This window comes from Panthera leo, chromosome A2 (assembly GCF_018350215.1).
Source record: "Panthera leo isolate Ple1 chromosome A2, P.leo_Ple1_pat1.1, whole genome shotgun sequence".
NCBI lineage: Eukaryota > Metazoa > Chordata > Mammalia > Carnivora > Felidae > Panthera > Panthera leo.
The window spans coordinates 152,372,004-152,390,840 of NC_056680.1; the positions used below are offsets into that span (position 1 = coordinate 152,372,004).

Genomic DNA, 18,837 nt, shown 5'->3' on the forward strand with positions numbered 1-18,837 from the left:
CCATAAGTTGTGACCATGACCACTGTACATGCTTCCAGTTCCTTACTGTGCCGCTCACATGCTGGGCGCACAGTGAGGGTGTAACTACGTCTTACACTTTGATTACCCAGTTAGAAAGCCTTTATCTGCAATGCCACAGCTATAAATATCTGACCCAGGCCGACACAACTTTTAAAAAAGCTTCTTAAAAAAAAAAAAAAAAACCAAAAACAAAACAAAAAAGCTTCTTACTTGCTCACCAAGCTTTCATCCTCCTACAACCAAATAAATAAGGCTTTTTAGAAAAAAAGAAATCCTTGCTTTGGAACCTCATCCTGTTCTGGATCAGAAGACAGTCAATTCTTGATAGACGTTCCCCCGGACCTGACGTATGGATTTTAAAGAAAGCCAGTTCTTTTTGTGCCATAACTCAGTGGGGCGCATTCCCACAGCTGAATCCGAATTCCTTTCTCATTCATTCTTTGCCAGGAATTTAAGGTACATTATGCCCTGAATTTAGGACTCGGAAACAAGAAAGGCAGTATCGTGCTCAATACGCCCGCACAGACTTTTTTATTCTTACAGTTTCCAAAACATTATGTAAGTTAAATATACCTGTTCTCACCCAAGAGGACTTCAGCAGCTGGGATAAGTTGAGCTGTGGGTACTGGAAGGCTATAAAAAGAAAAGGAGGGAAATCTGTAAAAAGCAGGTTTGCAACCATCAGAAAGGTAAGTCTAGGGAGTACACGGTAAGTCACAGCACACTCACTTTCCTATACTACCGAGCACAAAATATGGAAGAACAAGATCCCAGACTGGTGTGAAGGCACAGACAATATGCAGTTTCTGAGCATGAGAGTCTCCAGGAGAAAGACACAGAGAACAAAATAGAAGACTTGTTTGAGTGACCCTGTGGACAGTGCTTCAGAGAGAGAGCCCGCCCACAAGGTCCCCTTGAAATCTCATAGTTCCAGAGCAATGGTTTTTCACACTGTGTTCCCCAGGGTCCTAGGCTTTCCCAGCAATGACTCAGGGTCCCTATGTCCTGGCTTGCCTGGGATAGTCCCAGGGCACCCCGGCTGTCCCACATACTTATTATTTTATCCCTATCTGCACTGCACAGAACTGAAAGGTGCTATTTGTAAAGAACAATTCTCTCCCTGCCTGCTCTTGCATTTGATAAGTTACTCTTTCTAATTTAATTAACAGCACACTAAAACACAGAAAGGTCCTTAGACCATTTGGCTGTTCCATTTTGAAAAAGAATTTGATGTGGTTTTTTTTTTTTGCCTGACTTCAACTCTGGAATCTGCTGTTTTTTTGAAGTAAACGTTTTCCCCACCCCCACCCCCACTCCATTTGCACTGTGAACCTAACTGCTTCAGCCAGGAAGAAAGGTATTGTTTGGTGTTGTTTATTATTCCTTTTTTTTTTTTTTTCAGTTTTACATGTACACGCAGTAAATTTTACTCTTTTTTAGGATACAGTTTTATGGCTTTGGACAAACGCACAAACTTGCATAACCACCGCCACCATAAAGAACAGAACAGGCACATCAGCCCCGCCCCCCGCCAAAATTGCCTTCTGCTACTCTCTTGCTGTCTAGCTTTCCTCCCACCCATCACCCCTGGCAACCATAGGTCTGCTCTCTGTGCCTCTGGGCTTCACCTTTTCCAGAACTGTCCTCATCTTTAACAGCCCAGGTTACTCTCAAAAGACAATACTACACCCAGGCCTGGGGGTGAGGAGGGCTCTGGGGACCCTGCCTTGACTCTGAGAAGCTCCAATTTTAGCTGATTTATAGTCTGGATTTCAGCCAAGTATTTCAAGTGAAAAGAAGAAGTCCAGCAATGAAAATATCCGTGGTCACTTCCCCAGGGATTCAGGCAACGGCAGTACTCACGTTCAGCAATCTGGAGCACTGGGTATCCCAGGTAGAAACTGAACTCCACCACGCTCAAGTTCCTGAGCAGCTGGCTCACTTCCGTCCCGTTCAAAAACCCCTGCGCGCCTCTGACCGCAAAGACGATATTCACCGGGCCCCGCCGAGGAGCGGGCCTGGAAGCACCCATGGTGACATTCAAGATCTGAAAGAAGGAAGGTGGGATGAGCTTCCAAAAGGAAGGAAAACATTCGGCTAAAAGCCTGTGATTTCTCCCTCACCATTTCTCTCGTTGATTTTTTTTTTTTTTTTTTTTTTGAAGGAGGTAACGTTTTCAAAGGAACGAACTGGCTTCACCACCTGGTTCCCGTCTGCGATACTTAAAATTCTGTTTACTGAAAATGTTTTTTACATTGAGTGGTGCACTGAACACAAGTATTTATAGTCCCTCCCGCTCCCTCCCACCCCAAATCCCCAGTGAAATAACAATAGAGCTGAACAAAGGGGAGTAAACCCACAACAGGGCTGAGAATGGAAGAAAATCAGAGATTCTGTCAAATTCCTGGAAGATGGAGAGAGGATGGGATCATCATGATAGAAGCCAGAACTGAGGGAACTGAGACCCAAACCACACACAGGCCTGGAGCCCAGGAGCCAAGAGCTGGCTGCCCCAGGAGAGCTCTGCAGCAACGGTCACCAGAGGAGACAATCAGGACAATTAATCAAAGCCCGTGTGCCAAGAAGTCGAGTTGACTTTCTCCCTCTTCTTTCCTTTCTAACTGCCACACACAGGCCAACACACAGGAGCTGGCGGCAGCCACATCTTCACCCTGACCGGCCCAAAAAACCGCTCCCTGGGCAGAAAGGATCTTCCCGTCAGAGCAAGCTTAAAGACTGTGGGTTTGGACCCTAACAAGAAGGTGGAGCGAGACTGCGATAACCCCAATGCACACAAGAGACAGAGAAGGAAACAAAAGGAAAAAAGCAGCAGAGCTGCGGTGCAAATTACACCAAATTACACCGAAGCACTCCATCCCCAGGAATCCTTATCCTACAGGGAGGCGGGGGTCCCAGTCTGTCCCACCACCTGCAGTGGCATACTCTGCCCGACCCGGTGCTCCAGCGAATTCTCCCAGCAGGAGACAGGGCGGATACAGACACAGACACCACAGCTGAAGGGGAGAGCGGCCAAAATCAACAACCTGCTTCTTCACTTCTAACGGCGACCAACCCACGGTCTCCAAATATTTACAGTAAACTAGGAGCATGAACGCGAAGGAACAAGATCAACACAGAACAACAGCTGCAGAGAAAACAGAGACAACTTGGGAACCAGAAGGCAACTTCTAGCAAATTCTCAGTAATCTCCTCAGAGACTTTTCCAGGTGATAGGGCATCTTCATTCAAGGTAATCCTGCATCTTTGCAGGAGAAGCCACAAAGAAAAAGGAGCAAAGAACAACAACAACAAAGGATAGCTGAAAGAAAATTCAGCAGAGGGACTGAAAAACATGATGGATGCAGCTGAAGATGAAATTAATGACTTCGGGGGACAAAGTTTAGAAAATCAGTAAAAATAGGGAATTTTCAAAAGAGATGGACCATAGAAGAAAAAATAAGAAATATGAAAGGTGGATCCAGGTACACCAAAATCTATTTAATATAAATTGTAGAGGGGCCTTGGTGGCTCAGTCGGTTAAGCGTCCAACTTTGGCTCAGGTCATGATCTCACAATTCGTGAGTTCGAGCCCTGCATCAGGCTCTGCACTGACAGTGTGGAGCCTACTTGAGATTCCCTCTCTCTTTCAATCTCTCTCTCTTACACACATTCTCTCTCTCAAAATAAATAAATAACCTGTAAAAAATGTGTAAGCCATAGAAAGAGAGAAAAAAGAATGTGGAGAAAAATATCAAAGAAATATAAAAACATTAGCAGTTTCCATACAATACATACAAAGCCTGTTTTGCTGGGTTTTTTTTTTTTTAACATTTATTTATTTTTGAGAGAGAGAGAGAGACAGTGTGAGCTGGTGAGGGGCAGAGAAAGAGGGAGACACAGAATCCAAAGCAGGCTCCAGGCTCTGAGCTGTCAGCACAGAGCCCAATACACGGCTCAAACTCAAGGACCATGAGATCATGACCCGAGCCAATGTCGGCTGCTTAACTGACTGAGCCACCCAGGCGTCCCCAAAGCCTGTTCTTTAATTCGTGGCTATATTCTCTGTTTTTAGAGTGAAGTGCTACATTTCATGGTATTCCACAAAGTGAAATGCTAGTGTATTTAGGCATTTAGGTTGATACCATTCCTTCTTAGAACATTCTAGAATTTCTGGCATATGCTCATCTCTCTCTAGCTCGCCACATTTGAGCTCCCTAGTTATCCTGTTACTCTATAATCTTCAAATATGCCTAGCCTACTCACGCCATGTGAACTCAGGGCCCTGGAAAGAGATCAACCTTGATTCATGTGAACAGAACCTCTTCTAAGAGAGGAAATGAGGAAGAGTGCATTATGGCCTAAACGAAACATGTGAAGCTAGTTCGTCTTCCAAGGACAAAGCACCTTGTTCTGCATCCCGCGCTATTCTCACCTGCACAGTGAGGTTATGCGTCCCCTGGTGGTGTTTGCTCACTTCTGAAAGAGCTATCATCAGGCCTTTCTCGATGCGCTGGGTGAAGCTGCACAAGCCAGTATCCACACTCTGAGGCACAAACTGAAGTACTGAGAGAAGGAAAGCAATCACAGGCCCACGAACCAGGCATTGCTTTAGTATTGACGAATGAGGATGGGAAAAATACTATCTAGCTCAACTAACACATCCATAGCACGGGATGAAGTACTAAGAGGTATCACTGATGGGTATGGTAGCACGGAAACCTAAGAGGGCTGCCTCTGCACCAAGCATATATATATATATATACGATGTGAAGGTGGCTCGTATCATTTTAAAATGGAAAAACAGGGGCGCGTGGGTGGCTCAGTCGGTTGAGCATCCAACTTCGGCTCAGGTCATGATCTCGCGGTCCGTGAGTTCGAGCCCTGCGTCAGGCTCTGTGCTGACAGCTCAGAGCCTAGAGCCTGTTTCAGATTCTGTGTCTCCCTCTCTCTCTGACCCTCCCCTGTTCATGCTCTGTCTCTCTCTGTCTCAAAAATGAATAAAACATTAAAAAAAAAATTTTTTTAATGGAAAAACAATCAGCATCAAAAGATTCAACCGACCAAAACATTCCAAATATGAAATGTGAAATCTTACATAGTTACAGGTGAAATGACAGGATATGTGGTATTACTTTAAAACACTCAACTCCTCCAAAAAAACACTGTGGGGATAGATGAAACAAAACTGGGAACACATCGATAATTTTTCAAGTGCGGATGTGTGTGGCGTGTATTAATAGTCCTCATCTCTTAGGGCACCTGGATGGCTCAGTCGGTAGAGCACACAACTCTTGATCTCAGGGTTGTGAGTTCAAGCCCCACACTGGGCATGGAGCTTACGTAAAAATATAATGACTTTTATTTTTTTTTAATTTTTTAATGTTTATTTTTGAAAGAGAGAGAGAGAGACAAAGCGTGCGTGGGAGAGGAGCAGAGACAGAGGGAGACACAGAATCCGAAGCAGGCTCCAGGCTCTGAGCTGTCAGTACAGAGCCCGACGCAGGGCTTGAACCCATGAACCACGAGATCATGACCTGAGCCGAAGTCAGATGCTTAACTGACTGAGCGACCCAGGCGCCCCATGAATTTTTTTTTTAAAGGTCTTTGTCTCTTAGAAGCATGGGCTTTATGAGGGAGATGACATGGTGCCATTTCAAAATAATGTGAGAGGAGGGCACATAGATGTAACAAGACTGACTTAGGAGTTGAAATTTGCTGAAGCCATATGAGGAATACATGGGGGGCTCATTCAACTATTCTGTGTACTTTCACATCTGCTGGAAATTTTCCATAATTACAACGTGTTTTTTTTATTTTATTTTTTTTAATATGAAATTTATTGTCAAACTGGTTTCCACACAACACCCAGTGCTCATCCCAACAGGTGCCCTCCTCAATGCCCATCACCCACTTCCCCCTCCCTCCCACCCCCATAATTTTAAAGAAATTTTTTTAAGTCCTCCCCCAATATTTGAAAAACATAAAAAATACAGTGACATTTTATTGACAAATCAAAACAACTATGCTCAGTTTTCTCACCTGTGTGCACTTGGAACCTGGACTCTGGCACAAGGAAGGAAGGTTTCACAGCCAAGATTAAAGGAGTTTGGTCACGTACAAGTTTACTGTTTATAAGTACATTTATGACTGATATCGCCGTGTAAACAAAAGGCCCAGATGTTACCAGGAAAGTGAAGTCAGCGAACAGTTCATAAACCTATGAAAATTTAAAAATACAAAAGACAATAATTATCAAATTTGAGAGTACTGTAACTCAGAATTAAAGGAAGTTGTACAAAGTAGAAAAATAACAGAGTAAGTAAGGTGAAAAGTAAATGGGGAGCTTTAAATGAAGGGGGAGGGCTGCAAAGGTCATCAAAATTTTATTTTAGTTTTCCCTTTTACAGACCTGCCGACCTTCTCAAAAACAGCATAAAATTGTAAGAGCAAAGACAGCAAAAAAGAAGAGCAGCCAATAATATGAACTGAATAATGAGTTATGGAGAATTCCAGGTTGTATTTTACAAGGTGAACTTCAAAGTTGTCGCATTTAATCCACATATAAAGGAGCCCTTATTCTGTTGAGCAGTGCTAGCCAAAAGACATCCATGAGCCACAAACTCAGCTTTGAAATTTCTAGTAGCCACATTAAACAACATAAAAAGAACAGGTGAAATGAATTTTACTTCACCCAATATATCTGAAATGACATTTCAATATGTGGTCAACCTAAAAAATCACTGGTGAGATAGTTTACGTTTCTTTCTTCACTCGTCTTTGAAATCCTGTGTAAATTTTGGACTGACAGCGCATCTCGATTCAGACAAGCCCAAATGTCACGTGCTCGGGAACCACGTGTGGCTCGTGGCTCTGTTCAGGATGGTGCAGGTCTGCAGCGTGGCTCTCTGACCTCACCACAGGACAGGAGGTATGAGCACAGGGGCCACTGTAAAACGTACGGAGATCTACATCTATCTCACTGAGTGTACAGATATATGCATATGCGCTCATTTTAACATCTAATTCAAATTCTAATCCAAGTCCTTTTACGTAAATCGAGGGGCGCAAAAGTATCACATCATCATCCCCATCTCTGGTCTTAGAGACTTTTTCCTCCAATTCTGCCAACACATCTCTCCAGTGGACTACACCTGGCCTCACATGAGATCAGGGCTTCCCCGATAAAGTGACGTTTGAATGGCTAGCCAAAGCAGGAGCAAGTGTTCACCAACAGGAGGAGGGGGGAGAGGAAAGCGCGTGCTAGGACGGAGAGGTGCCGTTAACCTGGGCTCCAGGGCCACAGGGACCCACCTTGAGCTCCACAGCACGGTTGAAGTGGATCCTCAACACCTCTTTGATGGACGTAATGATGTACTCCTGCACGGCTCTCCGGGCCAGCACTGCAAGGCAAAGCCGACCACCAAATGCACATCAGTTTCATTATGAATACTGTGGGCATCACACTTCTGGTCCCCAAGGCAGAGCCCATGCTGTGCCAAACTGCGACAGCAGGGCCCAGAACCATTTTTTAAAATAAGGCCCAGACTAGGAAGAACAGAGGAACAGCAGCGGATCTTGAGGCTACCAGGTAAACCGTGCTCACCACACTAAGAAAACCCTCGACTGTCTCTGCCCCAGGGGCTGAGACCAGGGATCAGTGGCTGGGGCCCCGCCAGGGAACAAAGAACACAGAGTTCTCATTGTCGACTGGGCAAATAGTAGGTTTTTCTCTTGGCTATGTCCCTAATGGTAAAACACCAAGTTTTAAAAACGCTCAGCAGGAATATTTTAAAAGGCCTTAAGATGTTACTCAACAAAACTAGATGACCTCTTCCACTATAAAACGAGGTCTCCTACCCCAGCTTTTCAACATGGGAAGTGAAGGGGTTTCACTAGTAATGGGGGAAAAGATGTTCACAATTCCCATGTATTAAAATTTTATGTAGGAAGTAAAATATTTCTTATAACACAGTCTAGCTATATTTAACTCTCCTTTCACATCTAAGAAATTCTATTTTAAAATCTGTAATAAGTAAGCCTCTTTCTCGGGGTTTGGAAACATGTCCTGCTCCCCCTTCTCTTCCCCATTTTTTCTTTCCTCTTCCATTAACTTCTCATAATGCAGAATCTAAATACATTTGAAATTATGATTCAGTTTCCCTCTTCCCTAGTCTAAGTTTTTAAAACTAGAGACAGAATCATGCTGTATCTTTCATTCTTTGAAAAAACCCAAGCGTTTAAGTTACATTTGATTGTTTTCTCTACTGATCAGTAACTTTTGATAGGAAAAAGGAGAGTTCATGAGACCAGGAGAACAAATCCAGACCCCCTGACTGCCTTGCTGAGTGACACCAATGGCCAGCTTGGCCTGGCCTGCATGGGCTCCAGGAGGACTAGACTGCAACACTGATTTTAAAGGGAAAGACAAAAATGAGTAGGAAGGAAAAAAGCAAATGAAAGGAAGAAGGAAGGAAGGGAGGGACGGAGGCACGGAGGAATGGAGAGAGGGAAGGAGGGAGGAAAGATCTGAAAAGCTGAACTTGGGGAATGTAGAGACAGAATGGAAAATCAGTGACAGATAAACCCAAAAGAGGACACGAGGAAGCACACATCGTACATAGCCCCATCTAAAGGTATCACTCGGGGGGACACTTGGGTGGCTCCGTCAGTTAAGCAGTCGACTTCAGCTCAGGTCATGGTCTCACAGTCTGTGAGTTCGAGCCCCATGTCGGGCTCTGTGCTGACAGCTCAGATCCTGAAGCCTGCCTTGGATTCTGTGTGTCCCTCTCTCTTTGCCCCTCCCCTGCTCATGCTCTGTCTCAAAAATAAATAAAAACATTAAACAAAAAAATTTTTTTAAATAAATAAAGGTATCACTCGGGAGAACCATCCAAATATTACTCTGAATAGTCCACACGGCCCACCATGATCAACTCCACCTTCTCTGGTTAATCTGGGTAAGACCTAAAACTGTAACATCAGGTTATACGTGTAGGAGTCTTTGGGGGAAAAGGATCGTCGGCAACATATATCTCACAGTTTCTCCAAAGATCTAATTTAGGCCAAGAGAGGCAAAAGGGGTGGCCAGGGTCTGACAGGTCCTGAATGGGAAGCACAGCCTCACCCCTTAAAAGATACATGCCGTCGGGGGCACCTGAGTCGCACAGTCAGTTAAGTCCCAGGCTCTTGGTTTCAGCTCAGATCATTATCTCCCAGTTCCTCAGCTCAAGCCCCTCATCCGGCTCTGTACTGACAACACAGAGCCTGCTTGGGATTCTCTCTCTCCATCTCTGTCTGCCCCTCCCTTGCTCTCTCTCTCTTTCAAAATAAATAAACTCAAAAAAATAAAAAAATAAAAAAGAAGAAGATACATCCAGTCAAGTACTCTCCCGAGAGTCCACTAAGGATCGACAGAGTGTTCTTACTTTTACTACAGAACTCCATAAAAAGAACCCTTTGAGAGGACAAGTACTCACCCCAACCCTCTCTCTCTTTTAAGTAATTACCTAAAAGAAACCAAGGCCAAATCTAAATGAGGATTCTACACGAAGTGATCCTTCTTATGGGTCAAAGATAGCATTTGTTTCCATTTAAAAATACAATGCAGGGGCGCCTGGGTGGCTCAGTCGACTGAGCGTCTGACTTCGGCTCAGGTCATGAGCTCATAACTCCTGAGTTCGAGCCCCTCCAGTTCAAGCCCCGCCTCTGGTTCTGTGATGACAGCTCAGAGCTTGGAGCCTGCTTCCGATTCTGTGTCTCCTTCTCTCTCTGCCCCTCCCCCACTCGTGCTCTGTCTCTTAAAAATAAACAAACATTAAAAAAATTTTTTTTAATACAACGTAGCAAAAAACCCATAATGCAACAGCCTGGGTACCTATGCACAACTCTACACATTTACTAAAACTGCTGATGGGTACATTTACAGTGGGTCAAGTTTACCCCAAAGGCTATTAAAAAATACACAATCCCTAACAAAGGATGCCAAATCCATTAACTGTATGTCCTATATGAAAGTTAATCCATTCTATATATGATATCCTTAAGAGACACTTCTAAAATGGTTTCTCATTATTTGTAGAAAAATTTGAGGGTCGCCTGGGTGGCTCAGTCAGTTAAGTGTCCGACTTCGGTTCAGGTCGCGATCTCACACAGTTTATGAGTTCGAGCCCTGTGCCGGACTCTGTGCTGACAGCTCGGAGCCTGGAGCCTGCTTCGGACTGTACGTCTCCCTCTCTCTCTCTCCCCCTCCTCCCCTCACGCTCTGTCTCTCAAAAAATAAACATTGAAAACAATTTTTTTTTTTAATTTGAAAGGACACACTGCAACTCTAAGTATCAATAAATGTCATGGAATTCAAGAAATAAAGAAGCTTTCAGTAGCTCTTTCAATGAGCTTCTTGTAGCGGACCATATGAAATAGTTTTGTAGAAAGGCAGAAAAAGTATCACGTCTATAAGAAACTCTTCTCTCTCATCGGGACTACTGTTATCCCCTAGATGAACGTTTATCACCTGCCCCAACCTCATTTCCTAGCATAATTACCTCCTCCTCCCACTGCACAGCCTAATTACCTGCCAAGCTGAACCTCCTTGGGCTGTCTGACCTCTCCACCTGTGCTCACACCCTCCACCATGAGGACACTTTCTTCCATCTCCAGACGACAGCCTTCTTGAGTATGTCAGTCCAATTCACATCCTTCCAAACCCATCCCTCATCATCCCAGGGCCACCCTTTTAGAACTCTTCTTGAACAGCTTCAACCATTCTTATCACAGCCACCAAGAAAACACGGCTCGTGTCCACCCTGCTAGAATCTAAGCTCCTTGAAGGTCAGAACCACGTCATTCATCTAGATAACACTTAAACCTTCTAAAGACACCTCACGCATGCTGAGTGCTCAATAATTATTTGTCACGTGAATTCACAAATACTTCCTTGTTTGGGAGAGGGAGGGAGTTAGGAGAGCACAGGCTTCAGCTGCTCCCACCATCTCAGAGGATGGTGTCTCCGCCATGATGAGCAGAGGATACATGGTTCACCTCACTGACGTGATCTCCTCCTTCCTCACCCCACCTTTCCCTGTTCTCTCCGATTTCGTGCGACTACAGCAGTGGGGCAGATGCGGGGGAAGCGTCTGCTTGAAGCTAATCACTCAGGCTGTGGACAAGGGGCAGAGATAAAAGTCTGTGGACCGAGATCAGCGGACACGGGGCCGCTCTCTGTTTCATTCTTGGATTCTCAGGATCCAAATGACATTTCCAGGAACATGTAAGAGCACAGCGGCCCCCTTAAGGAAGAGAATAATAAATGAGGAAGAAATTACAGCGGCTGCCCTTACACATTTGCCCAACTAACTGTTCGACCCACACCTGAAGGTTTTTGTTTTCACGACACCAACTACGTGTGCACTGGGTTATGAGTTTCAAAGACAAAGATCCTAACAGATGTTTCTATGGTCGTTTAAATCTTTTATTTTTCTTACTGCTACTATTAACGAACATGCAGTACTCTGTGGGTGTTTCTTACGTGCCAAACGCTAGGTTAAGTATTTTATATGCAGTGATGCATTTAAATCTTTAATAACCCAATGCAGTACGTGCCATGATCGTCCTCGTTTAATAGTGGAGGAAACCGAGGTGTAGAGAGACTCGTTAAGTGTCCAGAGAACTCACAGGAGAAAGGCGAAGGAGTGAGGGCTACTGCCCAAGAGCTCTCCGGGCCCGAAGCCCGTGCTCTTTCCCAGGATGCCGTGTCTTGGAACATTCCATCCAAGCACCGAAGAGAGATCGCCCCGACCAAGAGAAGTGACTTGAAACAGGGCCTTACCGGTTGTGATCAGATAGGCATCGGGAACCGTAATATCACACACATACGGCGGCTTGGTGGTGACCAGTGCTGGACTATGAACCGCTGCTTCAGAAGTGGAGGTGGGCACGGGATGAAGGGATGGTGGGGGGTGCACAGAGCTGCTCTCGTGGGGATTCCGACTCGCGGTTCTGCTGCTCAGGGTGCTGCCGTCCACGGTATCCCCAGGGGCAGCACCGGCGGTGGGGGTGCTCGGATCAGTGGAGGCAAGCACTGGCAAGTCTGTGGGTGTGAACGACGGGCCCACGGGGACTGGCTCTGTTGGAAGAGGTGAGGGGCTCGCCTCAGAAACAAATGAGGAGGCTGACGACAGGTACACGTCGGTGACCGGGAGCGTAGTGCCGGGAATGACTTTGGAGAAAGAGGGGAAGACCGACGTGTGACCGTCCGAAGCACTGACACCGTCGCCGGAAGGTAGCGGGGTTGGAAAGAGGGAAGCCTCCACGACAACGGGGGTTGTACGAGAAGCAGTCAGAGGTGATGCGGAGTGAGTCCCAACAGTCAAAATGTCGAGGGTGGGCTCAGAACTGGAGGGCGCCAGGGTGGTGACCGCCGATTCATGGGCAATGAGTGACCACTCAAGATAGGAGGTAGTTTCAGTGAGGGCTGAGGTAAAATGAGCTTCGGGACCGGTCAGCGAAACCGTGGACGCCTCAGAGACCTTGAGAGAACCCGAAGGGAAGCTGGAGAGTAGGGGCATTTCAGAGTAACCAGGAAGAAAAGTGAATGTATTTGAAAGGAGGTCTGAACTTGGCCAGAGCCGCGAAAATTCAGAGCTCGTGGGATTAGGAACGGAAAGCGGAGGGGCCTCCAAATCGACAGAGTCGGACAACGGGAGTGTCTCAACCAAGGAAGAAAACGCCTGAGCAATGAAGGCCGACGCATCACTCGATGTCCCTGAAGACGGAGAGGCAAGTGTTTCTGAAGATGGGGACACCCAACTGCTGGATTCCAGGGGTGGAGTTGAGAAAAAACTGGATGCGGAATCCAGACCGAGGCCGGTGGCATGTTGGGAAGAGCTGCCAGGCTCCCAGTCGAGGGAGAGTGAAGGCTCTACTGACGATCCCCGAGTAGAAGACATAAAAGGACCTTGGTCTGCGCTAGCGGGCGACGGCGTGTTTGGGTTTGCTGTGCCCGAGTCAGGGAGCACGCTGCCGAGGAGCGAGGGAAACACGGCTGTCACGCCGGACGGCGTTCCCGGGCTTTCGGGGACAGAGGAGGAGCCCAGAGTGGCAGTATCGGGTGACAGTGGCACAGAGAGGCGGCCGCGGGAAGGATCCGCTTGAGTGGTCCCAACGCTCCCCGTACCCACGTCGGCCGAAAGACCGACGCTGGCTCCTGAGACGCCCGCGGATGGAGAAGAAAGCGGAATGACCGGTCGCGAGGGGAAAAGTGTATTAAATTCCTGGGGATCGTCTTCAAATTCAGGGAAGTCCGCTACGCTGCTGCTCGGCGGAGAGAGGCTGCTCACTCCCAGCGTGGTCACCGTCAGGGCACCATCCCCTGATCCGACGTCTTTCTCCACCACGCTCGCTGATGCAACGTGCCGAGGCGACGCCACGGCGCAGGACACGCACCACGTGTACGGCCTGAACGAAGCCGCCGGGCTCGGGACGTGAGTGTCGTCCACGGGCCTCAGGACCCCTGACTCGCCAGGCAACCCTGACGCTTCCCTGGCGCTGCCAGGAAGAAAGGGGTTATGAGAAACATCCGCTGGCCGAGTAGAAAAGGACACAAGCGCGAGAGATGAGAACAAAGTCGACTTTGTACGGCCGCGGCCACAGGCAAGGGCTGTCTGTGCCAGACTCGCAGCGGGGTCTGTTCTGGGGAAGATGGTTTCTTCTAGACTGCGACTCAGAGCCGTGGGCATGTCGGGGTATGTGTCCGTGCCTGTGGCCAGAACATCCTCCGGAGGTGGGGAGACCTCGTCCCAGGAGGGAAAAGCCTGTGGAGGGATGCCACTGCCTGACAGGGGAGGCTGTGCGGCCAGAGAGCCAGAAGGAAGGGTTTCTCCATCCTCTGTTCCTGAAGCCGCGATCTCCGGCAAAGTCCTGCTTGCTGAGTGCCCGTAAGTGTCAGTAGGATAAAGCACCAAATTCCTACTGGGACGCGGCAGTATGCCCTCAGAAGTGGAAAAGGCTGACCAAAAAGCACTGAAATGACTGGCGGCTTCGGCATACGTTGTTGGCTGTGGCACTGTGTTTTGCCAGGCTGACGTCATTTGCTCATCCTGGAAAGAAATAATGGGCAAAGAGGGAGTCAGCACTGGCGGGCTGACCGGGAGATGCTGGAGCGGAGAAACCGCGCGCGAAGTGGCCCAGGGAGTTTCCGGCAAAAAGTTATCCATTTCATCATCATCTCTGACCACCTCACTGCTCGTCATCGACACATAATTGGCCACAAGGATGCTGTGATCTGCCATACTTTGGGTCAGTGTTCCTGGGTTTAAAAAGACTGTATCAAAAATAGTGGCAGATGGAGATGACGTGACCTGGAGAGAAGGGCTTTGCTGGGACCCTGGAGCAGTTTCTGTTAAGGCCACATGTGCAGTGCTGTGCACGGTGCTTTTCTTCATCGTGAGCTCCACGGAGGATAGAGAGAGGTTGTGCTGTTCCAGAAAGAGCTCATCTACAGAGAGAATAAAAGCTGGGTTAGTTGCAATCAAAGCCATACTGCTAACGCTTTGTTTCAGATGTAAGAATTTATTCATTGAACAAATATCCACTCGACTACGAATATGTGCAATTCACAGTTGGAAGTAAAACAGCTAATTGGGAGCCAGAAATTGCCAGAACAACCGTCAGGGTAATATCCACAAATATTCATCAATGTGAGCACCACCTTCACCTCAGCTTGTGTGGAAGCAGATCCTGCCATTTTTTCTCTTACTTTCAAACGACACCACAGAATACCGGAAATGGAGGAGGTCTTAGGAGGCTGTGTGGTCCATTCTGTCTCATTTATCACACAAGAAAGAGAGATGAGAGAAAGTAACTAAATCAATTACATGACCACCCAGACAGAGGTGGAGTGAGAACCTCAAGAGAAGCCTGCCTTGAATTCCAAGCCCACATTCCTTCTCTTCCACAAGAGCCGGCTCTCAAGAGAAATGAACACGAGAACCCTGAAAGCATCACTCTCTACACAGGTAAGAGAGTTCAAAAGATCCTAGTTTAGGGCCACCCACACCAAGGCCCCAGACTCCCTCCAGGCTCGGCTCCCATCATTCCCTGTTCCACTCTCACACCTTCCTGACTACGCTCTGGCCCATCCAAACTCCCTCTGGCTTAGGGATTCTGCACATTCTTGTCCCTCTGCCTGGGATACCCTTCCCCGGCTCTCCACCGGGATTATTCCTACTGGCCCTGCAGATGCAACACAGATACCGCCTCCTCCTTCAATGCTCTAAAGTGGAGTGAGTGCCTCTCCCAAGGCTTCCTACCTGTCGTATCCCTTAGCAGGCCTCACTGAAATGAACGGTCTGCTCATTACACTGCGAGCTTCCTGAAGACAAGGACAGTTGATCTGCCTTCCCAGTGCCTAGCACAGTGACTGACATATAGTCAGAGCTCAATACATGTGTGCTAAATGAATGAATGAATGAATGAATGCAGGAAGGAAGGAAGGAAGGAAGGAAGGAAGGAAGGAAGGAAGGGTGTCTGAGAACCAAGTTCTGTTATGTGCCCACAACATCCTATCTTCCTCTCAAAACTTTTGTATTCTTTACCCTTGTGACAGCTGTCTTGATCATGGACGTAGCTGAGGTGTCTCCACCTATAATTTGGATACAGAGAGGCAGGATATGTACTGGCCCAGGCCCCTAATGAAGGCCAAGAGCACATGGTATGTCCACTGAAGCACAGGCTGAGGACTGAGCAGCTATCATGACCCATAACAAGACCCTCCTCTTGCTTGTCCAAACAGTCTATCAGAACGTGAGTGTGTGAATCGTTTAGAGACAATCTTGAACTTGACCTTTTTATTTTATTTCTTGAAGTAAATTGTTTCTGTTCTATTCCTGGCACTAGGGCAGACTGGAGATCTCGATGTCTTCTCACATCATAACGCTGAATTATGCTTACTAAATGTCCGAAAACATCTTTTTACGTGACTAGATGAGCCTGCAAGGCGATAAGGGACGTGTGCCATACACAGGAACAAAGGAGGAGCTGGAGTAGTCATCAAGCACTGCAGTCACTGGAGAGAGGGACACTGGACCAGAGAGCCTCAGATAGAGGGACACTTAGAACACGGGGGAATAAGGGACGAGTGTTGGGTCTGAACAGGTAAAAAACACAAACGAAGACCATCTCCAAAAAGGTGAGACCTGAGAAGGACCATACTCTCCGGGCAAGAGTGAATTAGGAAGAAAAACAGCCACCTCTCCGAGAACAGTAAGAAAAAATATCTGTCTCAACCCTGACTTTATGTAGATATTTTATAAAATGTCCTCCCAACTTTGGAATCTTTATTACTTGCGTGGTCCTAAAAATTGTATGTTTAGAATCATGACTCTCCAACGCCTATCAGAGGTTAACATAAATCATCTCTAGAAGAACACTCACAGAGCAGGCATCAAAGTATTCGTGCAGCTAGAGTTCCAATAAATATGAGTGCTACATTTAAAATTACAAAACATGTATAGAAATAAGGTACTATGAAAAAAGGTCAAGAGAAGCCCACAGAAATAGTGTTGGAGCTGTAAAGACTTTAGATACTGGAATGTGGGATACGTTTTTTAAAGTATGTTTAATCCACTTAAAATAGTAAAGAGGAGACTGAAAACATGAGTAAGGAGCAAGAGACTGTAAAAATGGCCAGAAAGATTTGAAAAATAATTAAAAGAATACTTAGAAATGAAAAAACAAAGAGACACCGGCTGACTGAGTCAGAGGAGCATGCAACTCCTGATCTCAGGGTCGAGAGCTCAAGCCCCACGCTGGGTATAGAGATTAAACAAATTTAAAAATTTTAATAGTTAAAATTTTGAAACTCAATATGCAATATACAAAATAGCAATTTAGAGGGGCCCCTAGGTGGCCTAGTTGGTTGAGTATCTGACTTTGGCTCAGGTCACAATCTCACAGTTTGTGATTCTGAGCCCTGCATTGTGCTGTCAGCAGAGAGCCTGCTTTGGGTTCTCTCTCTCTCTCTCTCTCTCTCTCCCTCCCTCCCTCCCTTTCACTCTCTCTCTCTTTCACTCCCCACTCACACTCTCTCTCTCCGAAGTAAATAAACATTAATTTTTTTTTTTTTACATAGCAATTTAGATATAGCTAAAGAGAGATTTAGTGAACTGGAAGATAGATCTGAAAACTATGCAGAAGGAAGTACAGAGAAACAGAAAGGTGAGAAATATAAAAAAGAGAAGTTAAGAAGTATGGAAGATAGAATGACACAGTCCAACATACATTTGATCCAAGTTTTTAAAAGAAATAATAGAGGGAGATGGGTAGAGACAGTATTTGAAGAAACAGTGCTAAAAACTGTCCAAAATTAGTAAGAGACATGAATCCTTCAAGAAAACCAAGAAATTCCAAGTCAGGTGAATTTTGTAAAAATTCACACCTACACACATGATGACACCACAGAACACCAAAGACAGAGAGAAACTGTAAATGAACCAGAGAAAAATACTGGCAATTACACCATCAGGTAACCCCTTCAGAGAACTAGGAGCCAAGTGATAATGAGGAAAATCTTGAAAGTGCAAAGAGAAAATATCCGACATCTTAGATTTGAATAACTACTACTTTCTATTTGTTAAATTAGGGACATTTTCAGATAAACCAAAAGTGGTAATACCAACAGAAGACCTTCAGTAGAGGAACCTCCCTAAAAAAGGATATACTTCCAGGGGAAAGGTAATTATCCCAGACGGAAGATCTGAGAAGAAAGAACAGAGGACAAATAAATGATAAAGATATGGCTAAATCTAAACAAATACTGGTGGTATAAATGGACAACATTACTACTATGTAATTTGTGAGGTTAAAAAACATGTACTACAGAATTAAAATAGTTTATTACAATCACACAGAAGCTGAGAGAGGGCATTCAGAGATATCTGTGACTCATCGGCAGAAATGGAAATCAAGACTAAGACAAAATTCTGTGAACAGATTTTGTGCGTAGTCACTAAAATTAGTAAATGATATTTAGTCATCTATTTATTTAGATAAAATATTTCTAGCTGGCTCCACCAGCATGTGAATGTCACAAACGTACACCAGATATAAGCTGCTTAAAGGGTCACACTCCTTTCTATGTAATGTGACTTTTAAAAATGTGACTATTCAGCACTCTCAACAATAGCCTAATTATGGAAAGAGCCTAAATGTCCATCAACTGACAAATGGATAAAGAAATTGTGGTTTATATACACAATGGAGTACTACGTGGCAATGAGAAAGAATGAAATATGGCCCTTTGTAGCAACGTGGATGGAACTGGAGAGTGTTATGCTAAACGAAATAAGTCATACAGAGAAAGATACCATATGTTTTCACTCTTAGGTGGATCCTGAGAAACTTAACAGAAGTCCATGGGGGAGGGGAAGAAAAACAAAAAAAAGAGGTTAGAGAGGGAGAGAGCCAAAGCATAAGAGACTCTTAAAAACTGAGAACAAGCTGAGGGTTGATGGGAGGTGAGAGGGAGAGGAGGGTGGGTGATAGGTATTGAGGAGGGCACCTTTTGGGATGAGCACTGGGTGTTGTATGGAAACCAGTTTGACAATAAATTTCATATTTAAAAAAATTAAAATTAAAATAAAATAAAATAAAATAAAATAAAATAAAATAAAATAAAATAAAATAAAATAAAATAAAAAATGAGACTATCGTTTATTAGGGGCTCCTGGGTGGCTCAGCTGGTTGAGCGTCCGACTTCAGCTCGGGTCATGATCTCACGGTTCATGGATTCAAGCCCCGAGTCGGGCTCTGTGCTTATGGCTC

The 18,837-nt window shown here is 45.6% G+C and overlaps 1 protein-coding gene across 4 annotated transcripts in view; it reads right to left on the bottom strand.

The window, feature by feature from the left end:
* KIAA1549 (KIAA1549 ortholog) overlaps positions 1-18,837 on the bottom strand; it is a 135,922-nt gene that overhangs the window by 77,725 nt on the left and 39,360 nt on the right. For all 4 annotated transcript variants that reach the window (XR_006199058.1, XR_006199057.1, XM_042925976.1 and 1 more), the window contains 6 exons: positions 11,846-14,512; positions 7,333-7,421; positions 6,061-6,238; positions 4,454-4,584; positions 1,885-2,068; positions 595-654 (listed from right to left, as the gene is read on the bottom strand). Coding sequence is in view for 2 of the 4 variants with exons in the window: in XM_042925976.1 (XP_042781910.1) it covers positions 595-654; positions 1,885-2,068; positions 4,454-4,584; positions 6,061-6,238; positions 7,333-7,421; positions 11,846-14,512 (3,309 nt within the window). In the remaining 2 variants the exon portion in view is untranslated. The remainder of the gene's footprint in view (positions 1-594; positions 655-1,884; positions 2,069-4,453; positions 4,585-6,060; positions 6,239-7,332; positions 7,422-11,845; positions 14,513-18,837) is intronic.